This window comes from Diabrotica undecimpunctata, chromosome 5, assembly GCF_040954645.1.
Source record: "Diabrotica undecimpunctata isolate CICGRU chromosome 5, icDiaUnde3, whole genome shotgun sequence".
NCBI lineage: Eukaryota > Metazoa > Arthropoda > Insecta > Coleoptera > Chrysomelidae > Diabrotica > Diabrotica undecimpunctata.
In genome coordinates, this window is record NC_092807.1 from 20,678,633 (window position 1) to 20,696,029 (window position 17,397).

At 34.0% G+C, this 17,397-nt stretch overlaps 1 protein-coding gene across 1 annotated transcript in view; it reads right to left on the minus strand.

Annotated features, from left to right (window-relative positions):
- Positions 1-378: 378 nt before the first annotated feature.
- The window catches only part of LOC140442111 (uncharacterized), a 274,067-nt gene continuing 257,048 nt past the window's right edge, over positions 379-17,397 (minus strand). Inside the window, exons 9-10 of the mRNA XM_072533189.1 lie at positions 5,064-5,271; positions 379-399 (exon numbers count right to left, since the gene is read on the minus strand). Of these exons, the coding sequence (XP_072389290.1) occupies positions 379-399; positions 5,064-5,271 (229 nt within the window). The remainder of the gene's footprint in view (positions 400-5,063; positions 5,272-17,397) is intronic.

Here is a 17,397-nt window from a genome sequence, read left to right on the forward strand (position 1 = left end):
GCAGTAATTCTTTATTTTTTGTCCAACTGTAAATATATTTCGAACCATCTCGACTTTCTTCGGTAGTTACACACTTTATAGTGAAATTTTCGCCCTGAAATAAAAATAAAATATGTACGAGTATACAATAAGGTTGTTATTTTTTATGTTTTTTGACAACAGCAAAACGTTTTGTGTACGTTGAAATTTTTTAAAATATATTTGATAAACTGTTGCTCTCTTCACATACGATGACCTCTAAATAACGTATGAGAACATCAGAAAGGAGGTCTGGGTATATACGTCGGTCTAGAATACACTGGTTTCTTCCATTCGAATTAAGTAGACCATAAGACCTATTTAAAGCAAGTAACGTAAAACAGAATATCATATATATTTTTAATTCGAAATAATTAACATCTAAAAATTAAAATATGTATGACAAAGATACAAAAATAAGTCTACAGTATTCCTTGTACAAATTGTAATGTACAATACATTGGCCATTCTTCAAGGCGACTAAAGAACCGTATCACCTCCGACAAGAGTGATTCGAAGAAATATCCAGATAGGTGTAGTATATCCATGCACGTTTACCACAACGATCACACAATGAATTACATAGAAGCTAAGCTATTAGCAATGCAAAAAAATTATTTTAAAAGATTGTTTTTTGAGATGGCTTTTATACACTCGCGATCATAAAATTCGGGTCAGCTTGAAAATTTCAAGTTTCTTGAACATTTGCCTCTCGTGCAGTAATAACTTTTTCTTAGGCTAATGTATTTTTATTTGTCATCAATGTTTGTTTTGAAAGAAAAAAAAAACGGTTTTTTATTGTTTTTATTGAAAAAGCAGAAAAAAACCAAATTGTTGATAAAACAGACATACGAAAAAAAAAAAAGGAAAATACAGAACGTGGTAAAACATCAGTGAAATTTTCAATGACTAATATCGTATATTGCCTCCCCTTGCTCTAATAACCTCTTGCAGACGACGGGGTATACTCTCAATTTTTCTCCGGATTACATGTTGAGGTATGTTATTCCACCTTCTCACTAACAGATCCTTAAACTCCTGTGCGTTGTTAGGAGGTGGTGTATGCGTTTGAATACGTTTTTTCAAATTGTCCCAGAGATGTTCGATGGGATTCAGGTATGGATACTTAGTTGGTCAGGGTAACCTCGTAATTCCAACCTCTTCCAAGTGTTGCATACTGACCGCAACTTGCAGTCGCGCCTTGTCCTGCATAAAAATGGCGTCTTCTCCAAGCCCTGCCATTGGCATAACATGTTCTTCCAAAATCTCCGTAACGTACCTTCTTGCAGTTTAGGACCCATTTTCGATGAAGGGTAATTCTGTGCGGAAGTTGGAAGATACACCTACCCAAACGATGACCGAACCTTCACCAAATGGCATTCTTGGAGCTATGCGAGCTTGTGAAAATCGTTCACCGGTTCTCCTCCAAACTCTTACACGTCCATCGGATCCAGTTAGGCAAAAACGGGATTCATCTGAGAATAACACTAGGCTCCAATCGTTAATTCCCCAATGTGCGTATTGTCGAGCAAAAGCTAGTCGTGCAACTCGATGCACTCGACGAAGTGGCAGTCCTGTAGCTATTACACGAGAAGATAGTTCAGAAGAACGAAGTCTTCTTCTGACTATTGCAACGCTAATATAGCGATGTCGTACTTTTCCTTTAGACGATTTCGATGCATAACCGCAGTTAAGGTCCGGTTTCGTAAACTCTGAAACACAAGGAAACGGTCATCTCGTGCCGTGGTCGTTCTTCTTCGTCCAGAGCCAGGTCGTCTGGTTAGCAAACCCGTATACTGAAAGCGTTGAACCACTCGTTGAAGCGTAGAAAGGCTTACGCCTAAAGTTCTTGCTACTTGTCTTTGAGTGTGGCCGTCTTCCACAAGCGCAACAATTCGTGCCGTTTCAACAACAGTCAAAGGCATTTCTGGAAAATAATAAACACTAATAATGGCACTAATAAACACCAACGATGTTAATAATAAACGTTTATTCGTTGCGTTTAAACAGAAAGTCGAAGCCACTCGAAGCACAAATGAGACATTTAAAACAAGCGGCAGTTACAGGTACCCTTCATTTTGAGAAGTGTGGACTTTTCCGCGAAATCTGCACTATTGGAATTCTTTGTTACAATTGAAACCGCTAAGCCGACAACAATTCTTAGAAATATGCATTAGTTTGTATTTGTGTTATTATTATTTACGATAAAGCTCGTTAAAAATGAAATATCGGTGATTTTCAAGGTGACCCGGATTTTATGATCGCGAGTGTATATGAACACATTTACTGTTTTTACATAAAAAGTTTAATAAAAAAAGAAAACAACATCGAAATAATATAGATTCTAATGTAGAAATCTAAAAGTTATGGTTTTCTATTTTTTCTGATATAGAAACTCATCTGATAACAATAAAGGTTGAGTCCAGCTATAAATCAACACAAAACTAACTGTCACATTAAGTCATTGTCAACTTTTACTTGTTGTATCACAGAACACAATACATAATACCGCCAATTCAATGCATTGTCAATTTTCTTTTACCGAAAAAAACTTACCGTAAAAAAAGTTTCACATTATACCTAACAATAAAGTTTTCACAGTTTCTAATATAATAATATAAAGTTTTTAAATATGTCGTGTCTGTTCAATTATGTAAATATTCTTTTTATTATTAGGGAATGCAGTCCATTTATTTATGCTAATACAGGTAAGTAAAACTCTTTAAGCTTAGTGGAGCTTTCAGATATTTTATTTCCTTTTTCAAGACAATTTAAAAATGTATCAATAAGAATGATTACAATTCGATAGATAAAAATACACTTTGAAGTTTATAATTTTCAACGTAAACGTTTTGAAGTTAAATTTTCATAATGGTAACAATAATAACCATTAACTGGTGATGTGCCGTCAGAATGACGTATCGCAACTGCGCGTTAATCGACCCTAATGCGGTGATATTCCGGAAATATAAGTGAAGGCGACTCAGCACCGAAAATATACATAGAAGAGGCAATACTGCTTTTCTTAACCATTTACGGCTGGCGCGCTGACAAAATCTCCGCACCGATCTTCTCAATTTTTTTAAAAACTATCCACCCTTTTGTTCTAGCCCGCCCATTTACCTTCCACAAATGTCAGTTGATTTCTTCACGCGAAGTATCAGACGCATCTGTTTTTTGACATAAAGGTGTTAGTGATTGTGGACAAATTCTCAGCGTACCAGCTGTGTTGTTTTAAAATTTTGAACTTTTTTCAGTTATTGTAAATTTTAAAATGTATGCGTATGAGGCAGACAAGAACGTTGGCAACGTCTAATGCACGAATGCCTTCGAGACGACGACAAGAATGAAAATATTGAGTACGACGATGACGAAGAAGAAAACAACATAGAAAAAAATAAATAAAAACAGTTATACAGAACAAGAAATTTCTACTACTAAACGGATGAAACATATCCCTTCAAGAAATGTTAAAAGACGTTCAGAAGACCTAATTATGAATTTTCTTCTTCTTCTTCTTCTTCTGCTTCTTCTTCTTCTTCTTTTTCATCGCGCGACTAGGAATACTCCTATTTGTCTGCCTCTTATTCTCTTTCAGTCGTTGTTGACTGTTCCACCTTTTTGGCGGCATTCCAACGGGTTTTCTGCTATACGGCTTGTTGTTTTTACAGATGTTCGCTAACCTATCTGGTCCCATTCGGTTTACATGTTCGTTCTATGGGCAGACTTGTCTGTACAGGTACATTGTTGCCGAAAGAAAGTTTATTTTTTAGATGGTAAAATATTTCAACAAAATATGATTACTAGATTTAAAGGCAGGTTCATATCTTTGATTAAATTTTTTAAATTAAAACAGTTTCTTTAATTTTAATTCATAAAATATAACTTAACAAATTCTTAACAGCATAAATTAAAACAATTTATTCTAAAAAACAACAATTTTATATTAAATATTCTAAACTAGAGACAATCATTCTCTCTGCTGTTGCCGACAAGAATGTAGCGTCGAATCTTTTTAAATAATTTTAAACTGTTTGTCCTTGTTCTAGTGTAGTGTTATGTACAATTTATGTTTCAATTTCATGTTTATTACATTCTGCGCTTGCTGGATAGCCCAAATTTGACGAAATGCCCCTGATGATGCTGTAGAAAGCGAAAGTACTTGGGCAAGATTTGATTATTAAAATTGTGCTCGATATTTGCCTTTAATTTTTCAAAGTTCATTTATTCGAGCATTCAACCTTATATTAATTTAAGTATTTGAAGGCGAAAAACATTGATTTGGTGAGCCATTCTATATAGAGTCTTGACTTATTACTGTGTGATCTCTTTGAGTTCCCGAAAATCAAAAACAAACTACGAGGTAAACTGTTTAAGACGACAGGTAAGCCATATATGAATCTCGTTTGTGAGATACATATTTCAGACTGGTTTAAATGTCTCGATGATTGGTTTGTTTAAATGCAAAAGTTGTATCGATATTTTTTTTTTAGCCCTTCCCCGACTTTTAGATCGCAAAATACCCCGTACATTCGCTGCCAGTTAAAGCAGCTGGACTGTATGCAAAAGTGATTGACCAATTCCGCAAAACAACCGGAATCGTCGCGTTCTCTTGCATCACTAAATGCCAGCTCTTACACTGATTATATAACATGTGTCATTTCTTTAAGTTCCCGAAAATCAAAAACAAACTATGCGGTGAACTGTTTAAGACGACAGGTAAGGCACATAAGAATCTCGTTTCTGAGATACATATTTCAGACTGGCTTAAATGTCTCGATGATTGGTCTGTTTAAATGCAAAAGTGTATCAATCTTAAAATTAAATGGTTTGAAACATAATTAAGTTAATTTTTCTCAAACATTTCTGCAAAAGTTTATGTAAGCCAAAGAAAAAATATCTGAAAAAACAACCTAATCGAATGAATATAACCAACTTTGATTTGCTGATATAAAAGTGACAAAATCCTTTTAGCTTCTGAAACTGCCTAACAATTTAAATTCGTTGACATAAATCTTAAAAAAAATCGAATATTAAAGACTTACCTTCTTCACTGTCAAGTTTACTGGCTCAATCTTAATGGAGGGTTTCTTTTCTATTAATACTTCTTTGGACAGACATTCTTTCATATTGAAATCCTCCACTTGACAAGTAAATATGCCCTCGTCGTAAGGATGTGCTCTTTCAACGCCCAAAAGACCCGTATACTGATCGGCTACATGCGGATCCTTAATAAGTTTCACCCATTTCCGGCTGAAAATAAAAGAAAATAATTTGTTGAGAGGAAAAAGCTGAAAGCGTTGGAAATATGAGAATTCGTGCGGTAATGAATTACCCGGATTTTTTTGTAAATCCTTTGTGAGCGCTTTTTATTTTCATTCCGAATGGGAATATACAAAAATGTTGCTTACAGTTCTGTGATGCCGGAAAATTAGAAATATTTTTATTAAAGTATTTTCGAAGCTTTCGACTACAATATTATTTTTCTACACATAGGTACTACATATATATATATATATATATATATATATATATATATATATATGTATATATATATATATATATATATATATATATATATATGTATATATATATGAAAATTACTTAGTTCTCGGGAAGAACCGCTTTGAGAATTTATTACTCGACGTTTCGGCACCCATTTTGGAGCCATTATCAAGAGTGATACGGTTCGGTTCGAGTTTGGGGTCTCAATCTGCCTACTCCCCTCGTGTCGAGTCACAAAATCACGAGACACCTATAGAAGAATACGAAATGAACAAAGCAGTTAGTAAGAAGAACAAAAAATGAACACTGGGAGGGAACAGTTTACAAAAATGATATAAAGCAACTTCTACGGCACACAAAAATAAATATGGAGATTCATAAGAAAACATCGGAAAGAAATGGCAGAATTTAAGGAATACAAAACATACCAGCAAACGAATGGGAAAGATACCTGATAGAACTGTTTAAAGCAAAGAAAAATAATAATTTACACAATAACATACCTGAATTAAGACACGAATTAGAATTCAGTTTTCAGGAAGTAGAGATATCCATGTATTCACTCAAAAATAGAAAGTCGCCAAGATCCAATGGAATAACCAACGAGCTCCTAAAACACGGAGGGGAAAGTATAACCCGAGAGATGACAAAACTTATACAAAAACTAATATTGCACTGCAAGAAGATAATTGCATGGAGAAACAGGTACAAGAACTCTATTACAGTAGTGAAGACTTACCCTGGAGCAGATGTAAACTCGGACCACAACCCAGTAGTAGCAAATGTGAATGTAAGATTGAAAAAACCATTAATGAAAAGATCTAGACCACAAATATACATTAATAAACTAGGAGAACCAAATACATACCAAGAAACTCGAAATAAAATAAATCAGATTATCCAAGAAATAAAACAGCAAAATAAAAACACTACAGATATTGAAACAAAATGGAAGAATATAAAAATCACAATAGAAACTGTGGGACGGAAAACATTAACATTTACAAAAGCTGCCAAACAAGAATGGATGACAAAAGAAATTCTCGAAAAAATGGACGAAAGAAGAATACATACAGATATATAAAATTAAATATTAAGAAATTAATAAACAAATAAAACAGAAAATAAAACAAGCTAAGGAAACATGGATGTCCATTAAATGTCAAGAAATTGAGGAATGTGAGGCAAGGTATATGACACTTTCAACACCCATAAGAAGGTTAAAGAAATGATTTCAGGAAATCGTAACAAACCAATCAGGATATTAATAAATGCAGATGGTACCACTATAACTAAAACGCAAGACAAATTACGTAGATGGAAAGAATTCATTGAACACCTATTTTATGACCAAAAAGTAGAACAATTAGAAGTTGACGGAGAAATCAAGGGACCAGAAATAATGAAAGATGAAGTTATTTATGCCATAAAACACACAAAAGGTAGACAAGCTCCAGGACCCGATAATATACCAATTGAACTATTGAAGATAATTGATGAAGATAATATTGATGTCTTGGTAGACCTTTTTAACCCCATATACAAGACGGGACACATACCCAAAGAATGGCTTCTCTTAACTTTTGTAACGATTACAAAAGTCACAAATGCTAAAAATTGCAATGACTATCGGACAGTTGCATTAATGAGCCACACATTGAAAACCTTCCTTAAAATCATACATAACAGAATCCACATGAAATTAGAACAAGAAATAAGTGATTCACAGATGGGTTTTAGAAAGGGTCTACGAACTAGAGAAGCATTATTCGGAGTCAATGTTCTGACACAACGATGTCTGGATATGAATCAGGACATATATGCTTGCTTCATAGATTTTAAAAAAGCTTTTGACAAAGTTCAACATGAAATGCTTTTAAGTATTCTTAAGACCAAGAATATAGATAGTAGAGATCTACAAATTATATCGAATCTGTATCAAAATCAGAAAGCAAGAATAAGAGTCGAAGGAGAACTGACAGAGGAAGTAAGTATACTTAGAGGAGTTCGACAAGGGTGCATACTTTCACCACTGTTATTGAACGTCTACAGTGAAGTGATATATCAAAAAGCTATATTGGACGATTCGGTAAGCCCGTAAGATAACGGAAATAGCATTTATAATATTAAATATGCGGACGATACGGTCATCTTTGCAAGTGACATGAAAGATCTACAGTACATAATACAACATGTATACAATGCATGTGAAAGGTACGGACTGCAAATGAATCTCAAGAAAACGAAATCAATGATATTCTCAAAAAAACCACAAAATGTAGATAACCTGATCATCAATAATACAACGATCGAAAGAGTAACAACATACAAATATTTAGGAACGTAGATAACCGAAGATGGAGATCAAACAAAAGAAATCAGATCTAGAATAGAAATGGCAAGAAACACGTTCATAAAATTTAAGAACTCACTTTGCAACTGTAACCTTAATCTAGAGATCCGCACAAGAATGCTACGTTCTTACGTTTTTTCTATTTTACTATACGGCATGAAAGCGTGGACAATAAAACAGTCGGAAATCAAAAAATTAAACTCCTTTGAGATGTGGTGCTACAGGAGAATCCACAGAATATCGTGGACTAAAAATGTAACTAATATAGAGGTGTTATAAGAATTCTACAAAGAATGAAAAAATAATGTGAAGTAATAAAAACTGTTAAAATTAGAAAGATTCAATATCTGGGCCATATAATGAGGGGCGAGATGTACGTATTACTTAGGTTAATTATGCAAGGGAAGATACAAGGGAAGAGAAATCCAGGGCGACGCAAAATATCCTGCCTAAGTTTGAGAGAGTGGTTTGGTTGCAGCTCATTGGAATTATTTAGTAGCGCGGCCAATAAAATTAAAATAGCGATGATGATTTTCATCCTCCGATAGGAGAAGAATGCTTAAGAAGAAGTATTATTTTCAGTGTTAAGGAGCGCTCTCAGGTAGACAAATTCGTTCACTGCTTCGATGACGGCGTTTTCTATAATAACTGGTGGTAAGATTTGTGTTTTTTTTTTTTTGTTTTAATGGCATAGGCAAGTGCCATACAGCCAGTCACAGCATGAAAATTTTCTACCCAGAAAGAATAAAAAGATAATATAAATTTCAAACTTAAGTAGCATTACAAATTTTAAGCATTAAAATTATTATTAAGGATAAGATAGAGATAAAACATGGACACTCGTTTCTCGTCTAGGGACCCATCAAGACATTGCTTTTAAGACAAACTAGATTGGGTCACGGATAAACGGTAATACCAAATGGGGTAAAACAGAGGTTAGGATTCTAATTACAGTTAAATATTAAGCTTACTTTTGCAAATAAATTCCATCAAACATTCATTTACAGCTCTTATATTTAGAGATAGCAGATAGCACATATTGTACGGAGGAAAAATTTTGATGTTGACTAAATTTTTTATTAGATCTTCAGTTTGTTTTGTGTATTTTTTACATTCGAAGAAAATGTGATCTAGATCACCTTCTTTTTGACAGTCTGGACATAAATTTGAATTTACAATTTTTAGTTTGGACAGATGACTAGGATAGCAGGCGTGTCCAAATTTTATTCTAATTATAGATGTTATATACCTTCGTGGAACGGAATAATTTTTAAACCAATAATCACTTGGGATTAAAGGCTGTATAGAAGCATATTGCGAGGAATACTGCGTACTATATATATGCCATGATTGTTTCCATTTACTATTGATATTATTTTTAATTATTGTTAAGGCGTCTTGTCTACAGATTTGGTGATCAGCTTGCGTTCCGGTATCAATGGCCTTTTTAGCTAATAGGTCAACATGTTCGTTGTATTTAAGACCTATATGTGCTTTACCCTTTTAATTTAAGATTTGTGGTTGAGTGCTGATTTTTATATACTTCGTTTTGTTGATGTGTATTATTAAACCAAACTCTTGGCACTCTTGAACCAAATTTATAGTTCAGGCGTATTACCCAAAGAGTGGTTAACATCTATTTTTATTTGTCTCCCTAAAAAGAAAACGCATGAGAATGCAGCGATGACCGCACCATTAGCTTAATGTCTCATACGCTAAAGTTACTACTTAAAGTCAACCATAACCGAATATATCACAAACTGGACATAGACGTTAATAATACACAATTTGGTTTTCGCAAAGGCCTAGGAACACGTGAAGCTCTTTTTTCACTTAATATACTAATACAAAGATGCCTGGACGTCAATCAAGATATATACGCATGTTTTATTGACTATAATAAAGCATTCGATAAAGTACGACATAAACATTTAATGAATGTCCTGAAATCAAAGAAGATTGACTACAACGACCTCAGGATCATATCAAATTTATACTCTAAACAGCGAGCAAAAGTACGTGTTAACGAACAGCTGTCAGAAGAAATTGAGATTAGATGTGGAGTAAGACAGGGATGCATATTGTCGCCAATTCTTTTCAATGCCTACTCCAAAGAGGTCCTGAAAAAAGCTCTTGAGGGTGAAACAGCTGGAATAAAGGTAAATGGAGTTCCCATTAACAACATTAGATATGCGGACGACACTGTGATCTTAGCCGAAAACATTGAAGATCTTTAGAGACTGGTGACCAGAATAGCAAAGTATAGAAAAGAGTATGGTCTAACAATGAATTGACAAAAAGACGAAATTTATGAGAATATCGAAAACTCAAAGAAATAACGAGAATCTTCTAATAAACGAAACCAACGTCGAACAAGTGGACAAATATGCATACCTGGGAACAATGATTAACTCCACAAATGATTACAATCAGGAGATAAAAATAAGAATAGAAAAGGCTAGAGCAAATTTCAACAAAATGAGAAGAGTTCTATTTACCAGGGATTTAAAACTGGAACTAAGAGTTAGGTTGGCGGGGTGCTATGTTTTTTCGACTTTATTTTATGGAATGGAATCTTGGACCTTGAATGCGACATCAATGAAATAACTGGAATCATTTGAGCTGTGGGTGTACAGAAGAATTCTGAAAATATCATGGACAGAACACGTCACAAACAAAGAGGTTCTGGGAAGGATGAATAAAGAAATGGAAATTTTAAATTCAATAAAAACAAGAAAATTAGAATATCTCGGACATATTACAAGTGGAGAGAAATACACCTTGCTCCAACTGATTATGCAGGGAAAGATCCAAGGAAAGAGAAGCATAGGGAGGCGTAGAATGTCATGGCTGCGCAACCTGAAAGAGTGGTACGGATGTACATCAAATGAACTTTTCAGAGCAGCCTTCTCAAAAGTCCGAATAGCTATGATGATTGCCGACCTCCGCCGCGGAGATGGCACTCAAAGAAGAAGATTATTAAACCCATTTTTGTAGCTGATACTTTTAATGCTACATACGTCTGTCGTACAGCTTTTTCCGTTCTCCCAACAATATTGAACCATTGGTTGTTATTTGTGACATACGTATTACTTTTTCCAGAGCCAGATTCATCTTTTTAAAGAGTTAGTTTTGTTAAATTTACCAACTGAATTGGTACTTCTTGCTATTTCATTGCTTTGAACATTTTTTTCTATTCACAGAGTCGTAGGTTGCTTTGTAGTCTTTAAATAAGTGATGAGTATCAATACCATATTCCAGTGTTTTTCCAAAATTTGTTTTTTGGTTGCAATCTGATGAATTGTCGATTTACCACCTCTGAAACCAGTCTGGTATTTTTCTACTATCCGTTCTCCAAATGGTGCCAGACGGTGACATAATACTGTGGAAAATATTTTATACGCTGCATTTGGAAGCGTAATTCCTTCGTGGTTAGAGCATTTAAAGAATTATTACAAGCAATTGAATTATTTTACTTAAGCTTACATGAAACCAGTGTTTTACGGCAGTGCTTATAAAATCAATAAAGCTACTACTCGTGTTTGATTCATGCATAATTAAATTGAGCTTGTTATATTGTTAAATTAATAAACTCGAATATAAAAAAATTGCCAAACTAAAGTGGCTTGGCACTATGGTAAGAATGAACAATTATGGCATATAATATATTATATGACATGCATATTGGAATGGCGATCGAGAACTGCAAAAAGTGGTAGTTAAAGATCATCTAGGCGCCTAACTTATTATCTGAAAAGAGAGGATCCAAGCAGATCAGAACAAAAGAGCATGGCTAATTTGGGAGATGTGTACGAAAGTGGATGCAGCAAACCGGATGATTATTACGACGTTTTGATTATTGTTCTGAGAAGTTGTGACTGTAAAAATTAAAACCGTGTTAATTGAATCTGTGAGTAAATCTCCCGAATGATAAAAAATACAGAGACATCTTTTTTGATAATAAATAAACAAAGAAAAAGTCATTTAAAATGAAATTTTCACACTCTAGATCTAAAAATTAAAATTGACAAATTACCAGATAATTTCTACTAATTATTTTAACATCTAATATTTTCAGAGAGCACATAAACTGTCTCTAAACATCTTTAAAGTTAGACGTGATGTATCGGTCATTTTGGTCACTTTAATCACTGGCTTTCGAATACCTAATGGGCAGTTTAAAGTTTAGTTAATCTAGCGGTTGCCTGCTATTGTGGTATCCGACACGAGGAAATTGCTGTCATTAGATAATATTGGTTAGGAGAATTGGATTTTATCTACGTTCGTTGCTGCCCAATTTGATTGTATTTAGTACTTATTGCTCTATTCAATTAATTTCTAATTGTGTAGTCTAAATTTAGTATGTGTTAATATAAATATAACTGACATTAAATTGTATACTACACTGCAAAATTTTTTTTGGGTCTTTTTTCTTCTTTGAGTGCCTCTCCTATCGGAGATTGGATAACATTAGGGCGATTCTAATTTTATTTACTGCTGTTTTGAATAATTCGTTAGTGGTACAGCCAAACCAATCTCTTAAATTTCTCATCCCATTCTGCTACGGCCTGGATTTCTGCGTCCTTGGATTTTTCCTTGCATTATATTTTGTAGGAATGTGTACTTTTGTCCTCTCATCAGGTGGCCTAAGTATTCAAGTTTTCTCTTTTTTATATTCAGTATAAGTTCTGGATCGTTATTTATTCTGCGTATTACCTCTTAATTTGTAATTTTATCCACCCAAATTATTTTTAGTATACGGCGGTAGCACCACATCTCAAAGCTTTCAAGATTTTTAACATTCTTCTGTTTAAGAGTCCATTATTGGGTCTATATATTGTCTAAATTAGTAATATATTTCATGTCGCCGTAGGCTAGCTAGTCTCCTCACCTTATATGGCAATGAAAGTAATATTAATTTACTATTGGCTATTAAAATATTATCAATTTGCTATTGGCCGATTGTCTTAAGCATTACTCGCACAACTTTGTAAGTAGGAACTCAAATGTATAAATACGGGTGATTTTCAAGCAATCAATGCCCTCTGTGGTAAATTCGGACCGACAAACTCACGTACACTCATACACACATACAAAAGGTTTATTAGGCCAGTTATTGAGTATAGAGCAAATCTTTATGCCATGTTCAATCACAATCACCGCCCTACACAACAACTGCTTTGATTGGAAGGAGGAATCCTGTGTAAAGTAAACTACAAACGGCACGACTACACCTCCGCACTTATACATCAACTGTTAAATATCCAACCCATCAATGACAGGCTATTCTCTCTAAGCAGGAGTTAAACAGCCAAAACTATCTGTGGCCAAAACTTCAGAAGCCAAAATATCATTAAAACTACCTGCTCATCTTTCGGCAATGTATTCAACAGACACCCCAAATGCAAACTCCTATTCCTACTCACTAAATTTCTGACTAACCAGCAACGAACTTCCTGATGAATACATTAATATCCTGGAGGCAACTCCACTTTATTTCCACCGTAACTAATAAATATCTCACTTCGAGCTTTGCTACGGACAGGGAAGGATCGGTTTTCTGTGATTTTCTGAACCCATTGCACAATTACCTGTCTATTGTGAGGTTACAGCTACAGCTGTTCTCTCCGCGATTCATAAAATTTATACATTTATTAATTAATATCATTCACAGTTTATTTCACTAATAAATTTCTGAAAAGGACCGTTTTAGCGTAAATCATTTCACCTCTGACCACCCTGGACACCACCTCCTCGTTCTAAAGAGGTGTTCCACCTAAAACAGGACAAGAAAATCAGCCAAAAAGATAAAACAAGCAACAGAGAGAGAACAACCAGACAACGATGAAAGCAATTGACATCTGTTGATCACCAGAACTTGGCCCGGTCTTAGTCCTTAGTGACCTGCTAGGGCTCTCATGCCAGGAGTCCCCAGCCCTTACAGACGTACTGCCTCACACTTAACTCTATAGCTGGTGGTACCATTGTACCAAGTTCTATTCATCCATCTTAATCCATTATAGAGCCGCCTTTGTTAAGACCATGTCGACATGGAAGACGCTCTATATTCTATGGGGGAACGAGCACCCCGGAGATATGTATTTAAATATGTATACCTATAGTCGACATCCAATTAAGGACTCTTTTAATCAAATTAATGAAACCCTTGGGATGACATTCAGCGTTTATGGCGTTTTGCCGTCTCAACTCCAACAACCAAATAGTCGGGTTCTTATATCCATACCATAAGCAAATTTTTTAATGTATTTTACGTGTTTTTTTCAAAAAAATAACCTTTATTTAGAAAAATTGTGGATTTTTCTATCGAAATGGAATTTCTGCTAAGTAGTGATGCTTTTTAAAACTTAAGCATAGCTACGAGGATGGCTTTGTAAGCCGAAAGCCCTCAGCTAGAAAATAAACATACACACTTTAAAAATGCCTTTTTTCCATTCTATGATTTGTCATAAGTGTGTAAAAAAACATATAAGTCTTTTCATTTTTTAAGCAAATTACTGAGAAATTACTAGAGTCTCACTAGAGTAGACACCACAATAGATTAACATTTATGTGTCTGATTGAGTTAAAGAATTGGCAGATAGAGACTTATAGATGTAATAAACAATCTTCTTAATAATAGAGAAATTGCCCTAGATATCACAAAAACTATTAAAAACATTTACCAAAATGGGATAAAGAATAGTTGGATAACTTGCAGAACCTATACTCGTAGACATAGACAGCCGAATAAGACACAATCATGGAAGAAATCATCAAAACTGTCAACATAGGAAGAGGATACAAAATGGGAAATAAAAAAATAAAAATACTTTGTTACGCAGACGACGCAATATTAATAGCCCAATATGAACATAGTCTGCAAAAACAAGTCCACAGATTTATCATAAGAACAAACGAATTTAATATGACAATTTTAACTTAGAAAACTAAAACAACAGTAATTAGCAAAGGGCCGATCAGATGCAAAATAGAATTCGATGGTATCAGTGTTAAGCAAGCAATGGAAATAAAATACCTTCGAATTACACTTTCCTGCTATGGAGACAAGGAAGTGATAAATCATGTACAAAAGTAAATAGACTGGCAGGATTCTAAATAACACTATATAGCGAAACCAACATATTAACACTGAGATAAAGTCAAGAATTTATAAGGCCAGTGTAAGACCAATAGTGACACACTTATGCATCAGAAACGAGACCCGACACAGCCACAACACACAGACTACTGGAAACGAGAGTGTTTAGATACAAGTGTTGCAATACATATCAACACTTTGAGGATGACCTCATAAGGAAAGACATAAATTTAGCAGCGGATCGTTCAGAAAGAGAGTTGTGAATAAATCATCTACTAGTTACTAACTTTAAACATAGTTTAGTCCGGATAGTGTCAATATATGGTCTTTGGGATGTGGTGAGTTTTATTAAAAAAAAAAAATACTTAGTAACCTTTGAAGGTAAGCCAATTAGACAATTGAGCCTGCAGTTACCTTCAATTAACCCTATAAAAGAAATTAATATACAGTTCACGAGCTATCGAAGAAACTAAAGGTCCAGAGAGTTAATCTATTCTTAATCCTAAGCATAAGCACGCTGCTCGATCTTATACATGACCAGATCTAAACACTCATGTATCTTACAGTAGGCCAAACGTAAACAAACATTATTACAAACAAATATATCACTAAAGACACGAGGCCCTTTACAAATATCTGATTCTATCTATCTATCTATACAGCCCTTGCTGTCCAATTTTGGACATAGGCCTCCTCTTCCTTTTTCCACGTCTCTCTATTGTAGGCAGTTTGTATCCACTTCAGGCCTGCGTGTTTCTTTAAGTCATCTGACCATCTCATTTGTAGCAAATGAGAATATCTGATTAATATTTTAATATTAACCACGGATATTGTTGGGGAGTTAACTACACTTTCCTAGTTTTTTATTAATAGTGGACCTGGTGGTTACCTGCAATTTCTACTGATACTAAAATGAATAAAGACGAGAATTAAGTTTATACTCAAAATTTTGTAATAAATACCCAACGTGGTATGAATAAAAAACAGAAGTAGATACCCAGCTTAAGAAGGATCCTTATGTAGAGTTTGTATGTTGTACTAGAACACAATAAAGTTTTAATTGAATAATAACAATAATAGTCTAAAATGTGAAACAATTGTTAAAAAACTTCAATAGAAAATACAAATAATATCTTTCATGTGACAGTTGGGACAAACAATAACATCAGCAATAACATAACCCAACTAAATTTGATTTCTTAAACAAAGAGTCTCTCTTTCCTTGTTTAATGTGGCCTCTCAAGATGGCACTTCCTGTCTAACAATATTTTTGCCCCCACTACCTTTACATTCCCTCTTTTGTCTTTTTGCTCGATGCCACAAATACATAGAATAACGACATATTGAATTAAATATGTCAATTTTGATTTTTCTTTGAAACTGACAACTGACACCAAATATATCTTTTTCTTTATTTGTTATCTTATATGTTGAGTTTGAATATTTTAAAATTGCAAAAAAGTTGCAAAAAGTTGCAAAAAATTGCAAAAATTGTCAGTGTATTTTGAAAATGGATTTATTCTTTCTTTGAAAGTGTTTCTTTTTCGTGTCTTTTCTATCATGTTAATTAAATTATCAACTTCCTCGACAGCCGCAACACCTTTTAAACACATTATTTTATTATATAGCTACTCACAAAATAATACAAAAAATAATATATTCTGGTCACTAATGACTTTGACATTCATAAAATAGGTTATACCACGGTTATACTAGACTTATACAAGGGTGTGGGTCGGTATAATCTTGCAATAAATTCTTATACAAAGTATAACCTATATCTAAGTTATTCCATGTTTATTGTTAGTGATTTAGCCTATACCTGAGTATTTATTCTGAGTATAAGTTTTATACTTGGTTGTTGCTTTAGCAAAACTAGTTATTGTAGTTCGGTATTTGAAAGTCGTTTGGTATCGTTTGTCTCGTATTTTTCAAGAGGACTAATTTTAATAAGTTTCTTTTTTTAGGTAAATATACTTCAATAGTGGTATCATCATTTTTGGAACACGTTGCAGAAACACAAGGTCTGAGGATTTTAGCTTTATGACTACTGTCTTTTCTTGGGTCTGTTTGTTCTGTAGCGACAAACAATGCTTCTAAAATGAAATCAGCTTCTTCGGCGATCATATACGAGTACACGGCCGATGATTATAAACATAACCTTACTTTGGTCTAATGTAAGAATTCACGTACCTTTTTAGTGTTGTCCTTTTCTGACAAAATTTTAAAAGGAAATCTTTTCCCAATTCTTGTTATTGGTGAACTGAAATTAAGCTCCCATTGTTTTTTCATGGCTTCAAGTGCTTTTCATTTAGATAGGCGCACAGCTGGTGTTTGTGACTTGAACAAAAGAGTAGGAAAATCACGTAACACATGTACAAATCCCATTTAGGATTTGCAACCTTTATTACTTTCGTCATCA